The sequence below is a fragment of the Schistocerca gregaria genome, chromosome 6 (genome assembly GCF_023897955.1).
Source record: "Schistocerca gregaria isolate iqSchGreg1 chromosome 6, iqSchGreg1.2, whole genome shotgun sequence".
NCBI classification, from domain to species: domain Eukaryota; kingdom Metazoa; phylum Arthropoda; class Insecta; order Orthoptera; family Acrididae; genus Schistocerca; species Schistocerca gregaria.
In genome coordinates this window covers 245,147,565-245,164,134 of record NC_064925.1, presented here as the reverse complement: position 1 = coordinate 245,164,134, position 16,570 = coordinate 245,147,565, and the positions used below count along the sequence as shown (strand labels likewise).

General features: G+C 44.4%; 1 protein-coding gene across 1 annotated transcript in view; it reads right to left on the bottom strand.

Moving 5' to 3' along the window:
- LOC126278128 (poly [ADP-ribose] polymerase tankyrase-1-like) overlaps positions 1-16,570 on the bottom strand; it is a 106,887-nt gene that overhangs the window by 16,710 nt on the left and 73,607 nt on the right. Inside the window, exon 3 of the mRNA XM_049978016.1 lies at positions 6,403-6,531. Within this exon, the coding sequence (XP_049833973.1) occupies positions 6,403-6,531 (129 nt within the window). The remainder of the gene's footprint in view (positions 1-6,402; positions 6,532-16,570) is intronic.

The window sequence follows — 16,570 nt, the reverse complement described above, 5'->3', positions numbered from 1 at the left end:
GCAGAACGTCCCTGGCCTGCGCTGGCTGCTGCTGCCGTGCAGCGGCGGTCCTCGGTTGCTGCTGGAGTACTCGTCACTCTTCGCGTTATTGTCCCTGTTCATAGGTACCAATAAATACCGAATCGGCATATGTAATTCCGATGAAAATAATTTTATTTGTGACAGGAAACACGCTGATTGCTTCCGTCGACATGCGCGTCACATGAAAGGAGTGATTAGCCATGTTTGCTTGGTCTTATCCCACTTACACAGCGCAAAAACTAAACTGCAGACATTTGCTGAAACACAAGACAATGTGTCTTATTCTTAGTTACAAAAAGGTACGGCTAAAAATTCAGGAAACATTCCTCACAGCCGGCCGCGGTGGTCTCGCGGTTAAGGCGCGCAGTTCGGAACCGTGCGACTGCTACGGTCGCAGGTTCGAATCCTGCCTCGGGCATGGATGTGTGTGTTGTCCTTAGGTTAGTTAGGTTTAAGTAGTTCTAAGTTCTAGGGGACTAATGACCACAGCAGTTGAGTCCCATAGTGCTCAGAGCCATTTGAACCATTTGAACCATTCCTCACACGCAAAGAAAGAAAATACGTTATGTGGACATGTGTCCGGAAACGCTTACTTTCCATGTTAGAGCTCATTTTATTACTTCTCTTCAAATCACATTAATCATGGAATGGAAACACACAGCAACAGAACGTACCAGCGTGACTTCAAACACTTTGTTACAGGAACTGTTCAAAATGTCCTCCGTTAGCGAGGATACATGCAACCACCCTCCGTCGCATGGAACCCCTGATGTGCTGATGCAGCCCTGGAGAATGTCGTATTGTATCATAGCCGTACACAATACGAGCACGAAGAGTCGGGGTTGCGTAGACAAGAGCTTTCAAATGCCGCCATAAATGAAAGTCAAGAGGGTTGAGGTCAGGAGAGCGTGGAGGCCATGGAATTGGTCCGCCTCTACCAATCCATCGGTCGCCGAATCTGTTGTTGAGAAGCGTACCAACACTTCGACTGAAATGTGCAGGAGCTCCATCGTGCATGAACCACATGTTGTGTAGTACTTGTAAAGGCACATGTTCTAGCAGCACAGGTAGAGTATCCTGTATGAAATCGTGATAACGTGCTCCATTGAGCGTAGGTGGAAGAACATGGGGCCCAATCAAGACATCACCAACAATGCCTGCCCAAACGTTCACAGAAAATCTGTGTTGATGACGTGATTGCACAATTGCGTGCGGATTCTCGTCAGCCCACACATGTTGATTGTGAAAATTTACAATTTGATCACGTTTGAATGAGGTCTCATCCGTAAAGTGAACATTTGCACTGAAATGAGGATTGACACATTGTTGGATGAACCATTCGCACAAGTGTACCCGTGGAGAGCAATCAGCTGCTGATAGCGCCTGCACACGCTGTGCATGGTACGGAAACAACTGGTTCTCCCGTAGCACTCTCCATACAGTGACGTGATCAACGTTACCTTGTACAGCAGCAACTTCTCTGACGCTGACACTAGGGTTATCGTCAACTGCACGAAGAATTACCTCGTCCATTGCAGGTGTCCTCGTCGTTCTAGGTCTTCCCCAGTCGCGAGTCATAGGCTAGAATGTTCCGTGCTCCCTAAGACGCCCATCAATTGCTTCGAACGTCTTCCTGTCGGTACACCTTCGTTCTGGAAATCTGTCTCGAAACAAACGTACCGCACCACGGCTATTGCTCCGTGCTAATCCATACATCAAATGACCATCTGCCAACTCCGCATTTGTAAACATTGCACTGACTGCAAAACCACGTTCGTGATGAACACTAACCTGTTGATGCTACGTACTGATGTGCTTGATGCTAGTACTGTAGAGCAACACAAGCACCGAAGTCAACATTACCTTCCTTCAATTGGGCCAACTGGCGGTAAATCGAGGAAGTACAGTACATACTGGCAAAACTAAAATGAGCTCTAACATGGAAATTAAGCCTTTCCGGACACATGTCCACATAACATATTCTCTTTATTTGTGTGTGAGGAATGTTTCCTGAATTTTTGGCCGTACCTTTTTGTAATGAGTCAGACAAATTATCTGGTGTTTCGGCAAATGTCTGCAATTTAGTTTTCTTGTCAAGTTGTGCCACAAAATTCTCTTCTCCCCAATCCTATTCAATACCTCCTCATTACTTATATGATCTACCCATCTAATCTTCAGCATTCTTCTGTAGCACCACATTTCGAAAGCTTCTATTCTCTTCTTGTCCAAACTAGTTATCGCCCATGTTTCACTTCCATACATGGCTACACTCCATACAAATACTATAAGAAATGACTTCCTGACACTTAAATCAATACTCGATGTTAACAAATTTCTCTTCTTCAGAAACGCTTTCCTTGCCATTACCAGTATACATTTTATATCCTCTCTACTTCGACCATCATCAGTTATTTTGCTCCCCAAATAGCAAAACTCCTTTACTACTTTAAGTGTCTCACTTCCTAATCTAATTCCTTCAGCATCACCCGACTTAATTTGACAACATTCCATTATCCTCGTTTTGCTTTTGTTGATGTTCATCTTATACCCTCCTTTCAAGACACTGTCCATTCCGTTCAACTGCTCATCCAAGTCCATTGCTGTCTCTGACAGAATTACAATGTCATCAGCGAACCTCAAAAGTTTTTAATTCTTCTCCATGGATTTTAATACCTACTCCGAACTTTTCTTTTGTTTCCTTTATTGCTTGCTCAATATGCAGATTCAATAACATCGGGGATAGGCTACAACCCTGTCTCACTCCCTTCCCAACCACTGCTTCCCTTTCATACACCTCGACTCTTATAACTGCCGTCTGCTCTCTATACAGATTGTAAATAGCCTTTCGATCCCTGTATTTTACCCCTGCAACCTTCAGAATTCGAATGAGAGTATTCCAATCAACATTTTAATTAGGATAAGACTACTAAATAATACTCAGCAGTCGAATAAGTATATGACACGTTTTGGTGTGTGTGTGTGTGTGTGTAAATATGGCGACTTTTCTAAATTTTTCTTTAAATGGCTTTTTTTGGACACTTCCACGTGTAATAACCATAGAAAATTTGCGGCCAATTGTGACTCGAATGTAGATTTCTTGTTTATGAAATGGAGTTGCCTGAAGATTAAGCTACTGCATCACATGTCCAGGCCTATCGCAAACCCCTATTGTCGATGGTATTTCCACCTTTGCGTTCTAAACATTAGGAACATACTTTCTGGCACAGGGTACGTCTTAACAACATCACTGCGGAAGCAGTCGATGTAAGATATGGCTTATCTTCTATGAGCGACATATATAGGATGTTACAAAACGGTACGGCCAAACTTTTAGGAAACATTCCTCACACACAAAGAAAGAAAATATGTTATGTGGGCATGTGTCCGGAAACGCTTACTTTTCATGTTAGAGCTCATTTTATTACTTCTCTTCAAATCACATTAATCATGGAATGGAAACACACAGCAACAGAACGTACCAGCGTGACTTCAAACACTTTGTTACAGGAAATGTTCAAAATGTCCTCTGTTAGCGAGGATACATGCATCCACCCTCCGTCGTATGGAATCCTTGATGCGCTGATGCAGCCCTGGAGAATTTCGTACTGTATCACAGCCGTCCACAATACGAGCACGAAGAGTCTCTACATTTAGTACCGGGGATGCGTAGACAAGAGCTTTCAAATGCCCCCATAAATGAAAGTCAAGAGGGTTGAGGTCAGGAGAGCGTGGAGGCCATGGAATTGGTCCGCCTCTACCAATCCATCGCTCACCGAATCTGTTGTTGAGAAGCGTCCGAACACTTCGACTAAAATGTGCAGGAGCTCCATCGTGCATGAACCACATGTTGTGACGTACTTGTAAAGGCACATGTTCCATCAGCACAGGTAGAGTATCCCGTATGAAATCATGGCGGTGAATCGAGAAAGTACAGTACATACTGACGAAACTAAAATGAGCTCTAACATGGAAATTAAGCCTTTCCAGACACATGTCCACATAACATCTTTTCTTTATTTGTGTGCGAGGAATGTTTCCTGAAAGTTGGGCCGTACCTTTTAGTAACACCCTGTATGAGAAACGCTTGGTGATTGTGTTCAGAAAACATTCCTGCAGTCAGTTTTTTTTCTATCAGAAACACCGTCTTCACGAATGTATTAATGAGATTTACCATAGCAGGAAGAGCAGCGTCGGTCGTAAATTTTAATATGGTTATTGCAGATCGATTTCCGCTACTGTGGAGCTATCTGGAGTGATTTATATCAAAGTCATGACCACTCATCATAAATATAATAGCACATGACACCACTTGACATTACAGATAAAAAAATCAGTTAAACTGACTTGGATATAGTGCACTGAGATAGGTGCACAGTAGCTGAAGTCGACCTGCAATAAACGGATTAAAATTTACGACCGGTGCTGCGCTTCATTCTGTCGCGAATTCCTGGACTCACCGGCAGTAATGGATTGTGGTGTGAGGTCTATAGGCATGCTCAGCTGGTCTAATGATTAAGGCACCCGGTCACCGTAAGCCGGTAACCCTGCCAGTCCTGTTGTGGCCGTGACTGTGTGACGACATGTGCTTCGTTGCGTGCCTCACCAGTTGTAAACAACATCCTGCAGCTCGCGGCCTTTCCTTGGTGTCCTGATTACAGCTTTTAGGTTCATCACAAAGCAATACTAAATCCATTTGTCTTTTTTGGACATCAATGTTTGGAGTGGACGTCGATATTTGGCTTTGCGAATAATCTCGTCAGCTGACGGTGAATTGATAAGTTCACAACATGCCTTCATTTCCAATGCAGCCCATGTTAAAATAAGAGACAGTGTAGTTGGTTACAAACAATTAAATATTCCGGACGATTAAGTTGTGGTTGGATGGCTAATGATTGCATCAAAATTCCGGTTCGGCATGCTTCCACGCAATGGCGTGACGTGACATGCTTTGAATACAAGGGTGAAATTGGCCGTTTGTCGACTGCCGTCGTCCGCTGTTGCTGTCACCCCATGGTGGAAGACTGATACACATTTTCTTCATCACCAAGATGCAGATGTCGTTCAATTTCATGCCCTCCTCCTTTCCACTGAAACTCCTGGCGTGTTTTAGAGTCTCTATGGCAGTTCTGTATAGCATTTGTGGCTGCCACTTGACTCCTATCAAAATGAGTGCCGTGGTCTCCTGGCTGCAAACCATGTTCCGCAACAGCTAGTCTGTGGTCTTGGAGTATTTTTTATCGTTCTTTTTGCAATACCCACGTACGCCTCCCTACACGAAACCCTACCAATTCTTGCAGTTTCCAGCGGTTTCGAGCACTTTTGTCCAATTTTAGGTGATCCAATCTTCCAGGTGGGTTTGTAGATTACCGAGATGTTACTTTTTTTCATTTTTCCTATGGGGGTCAGTAACGAAAGGTACGAAAACTTTCGATTTCACAGAGGCATGTGCATTGCTATGATTTTTACATGTCTGTATAATGCTCTTTCTACCACATCGGATGATAACCATTCTTGAGCAACGCATTGACGAGATGTTTTAATTCCATGTCAAGCAGCTCTGGTTCGCAGATATTCCTTGCTCTCTCCGCCTGCGTTTCTATGATGCCTCTCTTTTGTTCTTTACGGTGGTTCGAATCCTGGTGTAGGTAACGGTCTGTATGTGTTGTTTTTCTATAAACTGTGTGGCCCAAACTACCACCTTCTTTCTTGAAAAATAGCGCATCAAGAAAATTTGGTCTCCTGATTGCCTTCACCTCCTTTCTAAACTTGAGTCTTCGAATTAATCGCGTAGAGATGCTTTGGAAGACGACCTATTTCCTCTCTGCGAAGTCTCCACAATAGAAACGCACCATCTACGTAGTTGAACGAAGTATTCAGTCTTTTGTTGGCAGTTTCCAAGGCCTGCTCCTCGAATTTTTCCACACAGACTTTCGATATAACTTCTCCCCATAGCCACGCCGTACTTCTGTTTACAGAGCTCATCGTTCCATTTGAAGTACATGTTGTTTGGCAATATGTGAACAGCAATATCAGGAGGAAAAAACCTGATTCAGCTGTTTCAACACTTCATTGAGCGGAACCATAGTAGGTAGCTGTACCACATCAAAACTAACTAATGTCCTCTGCCTGGACCACTATGACGTTTAATTTACAGATAACTTATGCTGAACTTCCTGGCAGATTAAAACTGTGTGCCCGACCGAGACTCGAGTTCGAGTCTCACAGTTTTAATCGGCCAAAAAGTTTCATATCAGCGCACACTCCGCTGCAGAGTGAAAATCTCATTCTGGATATGATAGTGTGTTTGAATAAACTTTGTTAATGCCAATATAAGTGGTACTATAAATGTGGGAACCGAGCACGTCTGCTGACACAACTCACCGATAGTAGGAGACGGCAACGTCAAACAGTGGAGGAGTGTCGCAGGCATCCGTGGGCTGCTCAGCTGAGGTAGCGGTAAGGCCGTGCCCGCCGGCCGGTTGGCGGCGAGCGGCTTGGGTGGCTGACGTGCTGCACACACAAACCCAAGGGGGCTGTTTACTGAACACTGCGCTGCTGACGGACTGTCTACGATCAGGCAACACAACGCACACTGCCAACAAGAACAGTCCGTCAATTAACATGAACGACTTACCGCTGAACCTGTCAGATTCTACACAGCACAAAACAAAGTACAACAATGGTAAGCATAAGGCATAAAAGAATTATTAGACTCACTGGAGAATTATTGGACATGACAGCTTAAATACATCGCTATAGCAATAACCGGACACAAATGAGAAGCGCACTAATCAGACTGTATCTGACCTTCAGATATACTATTTCGATCAGACGGTTTTGAAAGTGTTTGCTGCTTGTGTCTCAGAACTTCGCTATACGGTGCATAGCTAAAACGCGTGGTCGGAGGTTTCCCTTTTAGCAAAAATGGCTCTGAGCACTATGGCAATTAACATTTGAAGTCATCAGTCCCCTAGAACTTGTTGTTGTTGTTGTTGTTGTTGTTGTTGTGGTCTTCAGTCCTGAGACTGGTTTGATGCAGCTCTCCATGCTACTCTATCCTGTGCAAGCTCCTTCAACTCCCAGTACCTACTGCAACCTACATCCTTCTGAATCTGTTTAGTGTATTCATCTCTTGGTCTCCCTCTACGATTTTTACCCTCCAAGCCAAAATTGATAGGCAAGGCGTAGGTTTGGAGTTTAAAGAGGAGACCGGCATGCCATACACGGTCATAGGCATTTTGGAGGTCAAGTGAAACAAAAATGGCGGAGAGACTGGAGTTGAGCTGGAGGGACAGAAGGTGAACAAGGTTTAGGAGTTGGTCTTCAGCAGATAAGGAGGGTCGGAAGCCACACTGGGTAAGGGGGAGGAGGTGGTGTTGAGCAAGGTGCTGATGGATACGGTGGGAGAGGATGGATTCCAAGACTTTACTGAAGACGGAGGTGAGGCAGATGGGACGATAGGAAGAGGCGGCAGAAGGGGGTTTGTTGGGTTTGAGGAATAAGAGGACGCGGGAGGTCTTCCACGGGTCAGGGTAGAATCCAGTAGAGAGGATGACATTATAGAGATGGGCGAGGACAGTGAGGAAGGAATAGGGGCTTTCTCGAAGGTGACGGTAGGTGACACAGTCGTGACGAGGGGCCGTGTTGCGTTTGGCCCGGGGAATAAGTTTAATGTCTTGTGCTGTGATGGGAATGTTTATGTCGGAGGGGGGCAACTGCCCTTGCTTCTGTAACATCCTCCTCCTGTATACAGAATTACTATAACATCAATGGGAATGAAACACAGTTATACCTATTTACAAGCCGACAGAAACACAGGAGATACAGAGTACACGGCACAACATTTTTTACGTATGTAGTGCTCATTATCTTACCTGAACACGGCGTCTCAAGATGGAACAGAAAAACGACCAGTCAGCTCTAGTGAAGCCCTGCGCCATCTACTGAGTATATTGTGTACCTGAACAGCTGGGAAGCTGGCGAACGTCACAGGCCAAGCCAATTTGCGAACTGCTTTTGCCTGACATCCTCATGACTACTTACAAAAGACCCAGCCAGTTCCACCTCAATATAGACCCCACACTTTAAAAAATCCCGGACAGGGATGTTGTTGACTATACACCTCGAGTTTCTCGTTACTTTTTGTGAAAATCCTGCACAACACTATGGCATAGGCTATATTTTCTCTAAGTATTCATCATCAGGTAGAAAAATTTGTTCTTATCTGTTGCAGGCCGGGGTAGCCGAGCGGTTCTAGGCGCTACAGTCTGGAACCGCACGACCGCTACGGTCGCAGGTTCGAATCCTGCCTCGGGCATGGATGTGTGTGATGTCCTTAGGTTGGTTAGTTTAAGTAGTTCTAAGTTCTAGGGGACTGATGACCACAGATGTTAAGTCCCATAGTGCTCAGAGCAATTTGAACCATTTTGAATCGTCGAAATGCACAATGGACATGACTGGACGAAGGTGATCAGACAGGATGCTTACGTAGGTGTCACTTGTCGTAGTTCTATCTAGACGTACCAGGGGTCCCATATCACTCCAACAGCATACGTACCACACCATTACGGAGCCTCCACCAGCTTGAACAGCCCCCTGTTGAAATGAAGGGCCCAGGGATTGATGAGGTTGTCTCCATACCCAAACACGTCCATCCGGTCGACACAATTTGAAACGAGACTCGTGCGACCAGGCAACATGTTTACAGTCATGAACAGTCCACTGGCGGTGTTGTGGAGTCATCGAGGGTACACTATTGTGCCATCGGCTCCAAATTCCCGTGTCGATGATGTTTCGTTGAATGCACACTGACACTTGTTGGTGGCCCAGCATTGAAATCTGCAGCAATTTGACGAAGGGTTGCACTTTTGGCACGTTGAACGATTTTCTTCAGTCGTCGTTGGTCCCGTTTTCCGGGATCATTTTCTGGCCACATCGATGTCAGAGATTTTATGGTTTACCAGATTCCTGGTATTCATGGTACACTCGTGAAATGGTCGTATGGCAAAATCCCTACATCAAAAAAAAAAAAAAAAAAAAAAAAAAAAAAAAAAAAAAAAAAAAGAGGTTCAAATGGCTCTGAGCACTATGGGACTTAACATCTATGGTCATCAGTCCCCTAGAACGTAGAACTACTTAAACCTAACTAACCTAAGGACATCACACAACACCCAGCCACCACGAGGCAGAGAAAATCTCTGAGGCCGCCGGGAATCGAACCCGGGAACCCGGGCGTGGAAAGCGTGAACGCTACCGCACGACCACGAGCTGCGGACCCTACTTCATTGCTAGCTCGGAGATGCTGTGTCCCATCGCTCGTGGGCCGACTATAACGCCACATTCAATCTCACTTAATTGTTGATAGCCTGCCATTGTAGCAGCAATAACCGATCTAACAACTGCGGCAGACTCTTGTCTTTATATAGGCGTTGCCGACCTCAGCGCCGTATTCTGCATTTGTACGTGTCTCTGTATTTGAATATGCATGCCTATACCAGTTTCAGTGCCGCCTACATCTACCATCTACATGGCTACTCTGCAATTTACACTTAAGTGCCTGGCAGAGGGTTCATCGAACTATTTTCATACTACTTCTCTACCATTCCACTCTCGAATGGCGCGTGGGAAAAAGGAACACCTAAATCTTTCCGTTCGAGCTTTGTTTTGTCTTATTTTATTATGATGATCATTTCTCCCTACGTAGATGGGTGTCAACTAAATATTTTCGCATTCGGAAGAGAAAGTTGGTGATTGAAATTTCGTAAATAGATCTCGCCGCAAAGAGAACCGCCTTTGTTTCAGTGACTGCCACCCCAACTCGCGTATCTTATCAGTGACACTCTCACCCCTATTGCGCGATAATACGAGACGAGTTGCCATTCTTTGCACTTTTTCGATGTCCTCCGTCAATCCTACCTGGTAAGGACCCCATACCGCGCAGCAATATTCCAGCAGAGGACGGACAAGTGTAATTTAGGCTGTCTAGTGCGTTTGTCGCATCTTCTAAGTGTTATGCCAACCTAACTAATCTAAGGACATCACACACATCCATGCCCGAGGCAGGATTCGAACCTGCGACCGTAGCATTCGCGCGGTTCCGGACTGAGCGCCTAGAACCGCTAGACCACCGCGGCCGGCCATTTCGACGAACTTGGGCAATTCCAGCAGGATAACTGGACACCCCACACGTCCAGAACTGCTACAGTGTAGGTCCAGGAACACTCTTCTGAGTTTAAAGGCGTCCGGTGGCTACCAAACTCCCCAGACATGAACATTATTAGGCGCATATGGGATGCCTTGCAACGTGCTATTCAGAAGAGATCTCTACCACCTTATACTGTTACGTATTTATGGACAGCCCTGCAGGATTCAGGGTGTCAGTTCCCTCCAGCACTACTTCAGACATCAGTCGAGTCCACGCCACGTCGTGTTGTGGCACTTCTGCGTGCTCGCAGGGGCCCCTACACGATATTAGGCAAGTGTACCTGTTTCTTTGGCTCTTCAATGTAGATGTAAATGTAAATTTAGTTTACCTATTAAGATTTCAAACCATCCACGTGTAGGAACAGAAAACTCACGGAAGCGTGTTGTCTCTTATTTATCGAGAAAACAAAAGACGGAACTTCTGCTGCTGCTTGTATCTCTGTAGAAAACTTTCGCATTAGTCCTCAAGTTTCACACTGCAGTCTCCGCACAAGACTTGTGTGAGAGGTTTTAACAGGTTTGTCCACAGTGCTTAGAGGAAAGGGTATAGAGCTCACATGTAAACTCCACTTTCATCAGAGTATCGCTTATCTGCCGTATTCTCAGGAATCTTTGAGTCTTCGATGTACAGCATTTGAATCCACCTCATTTTGACGAGTAAGAGATGTCTCATGTCAAGTTACAGACCCATGCTAATTTCCTCGAAATCCCAGCTCGTTCCAGCAGCACTATTCCATTACTTAGAAGGCTGACAGGTAGAGAGCCTTCATAACGAGAAAAATAGCACGTTAACGTACAGGAGGAAATTCACAACCATGAGAGTATACACAGACTGCACAAAGAAATTCACAAGCATGACACCTACAATTCATTGACATCGAGTGACGGTCACAGATAACACTCTGTACATGTCCTAATCTCCTTTATCGAATTCCTATGAAATAGTTCAAAATTGCTCTGAGCACTGTGGGACTTAACATCTGAGGTCATCAGTCCCCTAGAATTTAAAACTACTTAAACCTAACTAACCTAAGGACATCACACACATCCATGCCCCAGGCAGGATTCGAACCTGCGACCGTAGCAGTCCCGCGGTTCCGGACTGCAGCGCCTAGAACCGCAAGACCACCGCGGCCGGCGAATTCCTATGATTACGATGCTAGAAATACGACAGTGTAAGGGTGACCGAGTCTTCGCTGACAGCACAGTGTCTCTCTCTCTCTCTCTCTCTCTCTCTCTCTCTCTCTCTCTCTCTTATCATTATTTTTTGAAACATCGAATGGCGTAAACTTCGCTAACATCACCTGGTAGAGAACTCAATTAGATTTTACCCCATCTCTCTCTTCTGATATGTCGGGGACAAACATTTTCCGTGCATTGACCTCGGCCATATGTGACAATGCCATTAAATATACATGTATTGGTCTACTGGAGAAGACGTCCAGTGATGGAAGTCACTTTCACGGACCTGTCTACAGTTCTGCCGCCTTTACTGGAGGAAGACCTTATCGACCATGAGTCACAAGGAGAGGGTTCTTGTGGTGTTATTTCAGAAGCAGTTTGTTACATTATTTTTTGCTGTAACCGATCGAAGCAGTGTATGATGGCAGCTGTGTACACAATCATACATTTCTTTCTTCTGCCATGACTCTGGGCGTGTGTCAGGTGCCAAACAGACCTTAACATGTTTCAATCCATTGGCTCTCACAAGGAGTTGGACAGTGCATCATGCAACCTATGCTACTCTCACAACACACAGGCTAGTTGAAATAAAAGACGCAGGAAGTGTTCTTATTAACAAAAGCGTGGAAGAGGAACATATGGAAATTGGAAAAGGTTGTGGAGTATTTCTAAACAGCTGTTCGAACCTGATGACCTCAACATTTAATCACATCTTCCACGCTGACAGTGTAGCAGATGTCTCAGTGTTCTGTTTTGAAGGGACCAAGAGCATTGATTCCTCATATTGCAGCCATGCATTCCATCCCTCTTTCAGTGCTGGCCCTCCCCAAAACGTATTGCTCTCACCAAGACTCCCTCCATCTCAAACATGTGGTCACAGTCGATCATTATGTGGTAATCAACAGTACACCAGTGGGGATGGAAAAACAGTGTCGATATGGGTGGATGTGCTGTGATAAGCACCACAGTTGATAGTGGAATCAATTTTAGCAATTTTGCCAGTTTTTCCAGAATTTCAACGCCAACCAATGACACGGCTGAATGATTCCCAATTTCTGTATCATCGCTAAACCATCCGTCCACTACTTTGCGAGTACTGTATACTAGACTGAGAATGTAGATAGATGACTGTGCAGTATGTACACTCATGGTTAATTCCCAGACATACACAACGATGTGTACCAGGGAGCGTTTTTTACTGATGCAATTAGGTTGTTTACATATTTCGAGTAACTTACGATTACGATTGGCCATTTTATCCTACGTGGATGGGAGTCACTGAGTGTTCTCGAATTCACTGGATAATTTTGGAGATTGAAAGATCTTCCTGGACTGTCTTTGACCAACACTGCAACACTGTTGTCGATTAAATTTGCAACTGACCGGAAGTAGGATGGTACTATAACCACTACACTCCAAGTCTCGTGAAGGTACAGAGCGATTTGAGCCGATAACTGCTGTTAACACCAATCCTACTCATGGCACCCATCCTAATGCACAAGATCCCTCCAGATCCTGCATGTTTTAGAGTTTCACACCTCTTTCGGTATACCATGTATATGAGACTGTTATGGCGTTATAACAGATGGTTAACAAGGAATGTATGGTTTGTTTATGATGGAGCTCCAGATGGATGGAGTTTGAAGCATTTTATGTAAATCGACTGTATGATCAATTCTAAGGTATTGTTATAGTTTCTGGGGTCAGTACTAAGAATGTATTGGCAAGAGAGATATAATCTTAAAACACAAAAATATGCACTCATAAGGCCACATGCTTTTGCACTAACCCGCTATAATGCTTAAGCCATGTGGTTTCCGAAATAATAATCATGCAGGTGGTTCCGTCTTTGGATATAGAACACATATCTGGATGTAAGGCACATTGGACCAACTTATAACCCAATCCCACACGTAAACCGTTGTTGGTCCACTGTTCGAGATACAATGTGTGTTGGATGTAACACATTGTGGATCTGGCTCTGAAGATCGCTCCAGATATAACACATGGTGGATCCACACTTGACGCTAACTTGGGTCTACTATGGATCATTTGAGCCATTTGCGATACAGGCATACAGAAAGCAGAGCAAATGTATTGCAGCTGTAGAATATGAGATCGAAGTGACTGGATGCATTCGAGTGTAGTGCCATACTGTACAGTGTGACTAATGTGCTGTCCTATATCGTACAAGGATGATACTCACAAGGACTAACTCCATCCGTCTACTGGACATCAAGCACACAATATTGCGTGATTGGGCTGATAATGTGCCGTCATTGTGGGTCTATAGAGTATAGAAGGACGTGTGATAGGTGCAGTGGGGTGCCTTGGATGGTTGTTACTAAAGGATGATCTAGACAATTTTGTTACAAATATTAGAAATATAAATTATATCGAAGATATTATGTTCTGTACCATAATGAATTTAAATGTGCTTTCACCCATTGGACAACCATTTTGCAAAGAGTATTTCGCTATTTGCAGAGCTTTAGCGCTGTTGAAAATAGGCATATTATCTGCACGTGAGGACTGCAACCCAACATCGGACCATGGCTTTTGTGTACAAGAGGAAGATAACTTGGCTAGGTGGTAAACTGTGGTAAGACTGTTTCATCTCCTCTGGCTACTGATTGTGGCGTATATTTCCTCGTAAGATGTCGCAGATTCTTTGTATGCATTTTCAGCTTCTGACGATCATATTATAGGACGGTTGTGAACATATCATAATTTCCGAACCGTAATCCAGCTTAAATTTCTTGGTGTGGTCACTGACAGAGGTTTATGAGGTACAGCAAACGCTTTGTGTGTAAATTTTCTTGACATTTCTCTGTTTACAGAGCTAGTGCAGCATGGTGGGATAATTTACATGTCAAACACTGCTGCTATGGATTTATCTGTTTCTTCATAAGTTATATTTTCCGTTGCTGGCGGTCATTTTGTAGGAATGATGCGAGTATAGCATAATTTCTGAACCGTAATAGGGTGTGATCACTGGGCGCTTTGCGCCTTCAGAAAGTATATTGTGCTTGTATCACAAAGAACCTATACAGGGTGTTACAAAAAGGTAAGGCCAAACTTTCAGGAAACATTCCTCACACACAAAGAAAGAAAATGTGTTATGTGGACATGTGTCCGGAAACGCTTACTTTCCATGTTAGAGCTCATTTTATTACTTCTCTTCAAATCACATTAATCATGGAATGGAAACACACAGCAACAGAACGTACCAGCGTGACTTCAAATACTTTGTTACAGGAAATGTTCAAAATATCCTCCGTTAGCGAGGATACATGCATCCACCCTCCGTCGCATGGAATCCCTGATGCGGTGATGAACCCCTTGAGAATGGCGTATTGCATCACAGCCGTCCACAGTACGAGCACGAAGAGTCTCTACATTTGGTACCGGGGTTGCGTAGACAAGAGCTTTTAAATGCCCCCATAGATGAAAGTCAAGAGGGTTGAGGTCAGGAGAGCCGGAGGCCATAGAATTGGTCCGCCTATACCAATCCATCGGTCACCGAATCTGTTTATGAGAAGCGTACCAACACTTCAACTGAAATGTGCAGGAGCTCCATCGTGCATGAACCACATGTTGTGTCGTACTTGTAAAGGCACATGTTCTAGCAGCACAGGTAGAGTATCCCGTATGAAATCATGGCGGTGAATCGAGGAAGTACAATACATACTGACGAACCTAAAATGCGCTCTAACATGGAAATTAAGCGTTTCCGGAGACATGTCCACATAACATCTTTTCTTTATTTGTGAGTGAGGAATGTTTCCTGTCCTGCATTAGAGTATTAAGAGCGTTGCATTCAGCATGACTAATATTTTGTAAACCACATGGATTTCTAGGGTGTTTAAGAGCAGAACTGAGTAGCCTTGGAAGTGCTTGTGTCTATGTTCTATCATCATTTCTCTCTTGCGAATACGTTCTTTGTACCGATCCCAGAAACTAAAACAATACTTTAGACTTTATAGCACAGTTTAGTTACATAAAATTCTTCAAACTCCATCCGTCTGGAGCTCCGTCATAAAGAAACTACACATTTCTTCCTAAAAGTCTGTTACACCGCAATAACAATCTCGTATATACTGTATGTCGATAAGGGATGCTACCCTCGGCAACATGCACTGCCTGGAGAGGCCTTGTGAGCTTGGATGGGTGCCATGAGTAGGACTGGTGTGGAGCAGTCTTTGCTGAACAGCAGTTATGGGCTCAAATCACCCTCTTCCTTCACGATACCTCGACTCTTGTGGTTATAGTACCCTGCTACTTCTGGTCAGTTGCAAATTAAATTGGCAACAGTGTTGCAGGGCCGGCCGCGGTGGTCTCGAGGTTCTAGGCGCTTAGTCACGCACCGCGCGACTGCTACGGTCGCAGGTTCGAATCCTGCTTCGGGCATGGATGTGTGTGATGTCCTTAGGTTAGTTAGGCTTAAATAGTTCTAAGTTCTAGGGGACTGATGACCACAGATGTTAAGTCCCATAGTGCTCAGAACCATTTGAACAGTGTTGCAGGGAGGACTGGTCAAAGACAGTGCGGGACGATCTTTCAGTCTCCAACTTTAGAGTAAGAATGCATGAACACTCTGTGACTTCCATTCACACAGCAAAGGATGACCATTTGTAATCGTAAATTCCACACTGTGATGGAAGTGCTAGAAACGTATAGATAACCTAACTGCATCAGTGTAGGATCCTGTCTGGTGTACTTTGGTGTATATGTCCGAGAATTAACCTTGACTGAACGTACTGCTCACTCATCTACCTACATTCGCAATCTAGCAAACGATATTCGCAAGGTAGTGGACGGTTGCTTTAGTGATGATACAGGAATTGGGAAGCATGCTTCCGTGTCACTAACAAGTCTTGAAATTACGGAAAAACTGGTAAAATTGCTAAAATTGATCCCAATATCAAATTTGGTGCTTCTTACAGTCTCCACCCGTATCTAAAATGTCTTACCACCCCATCCTCCCAGTGGATCGCTGTTGGTTAGCACATAATAACTGAGTGACATCACTTCTTTGAGATGGAGAGAATCTCGGTGGGACCGACATCTTCCGAGGATGGCCAGCACTGAAACAGTGATTGTGTATATGGCTGCAAATGAAGAATCGATGCTCTTTGTCTCTTTGAAACGGAATACCGAGACA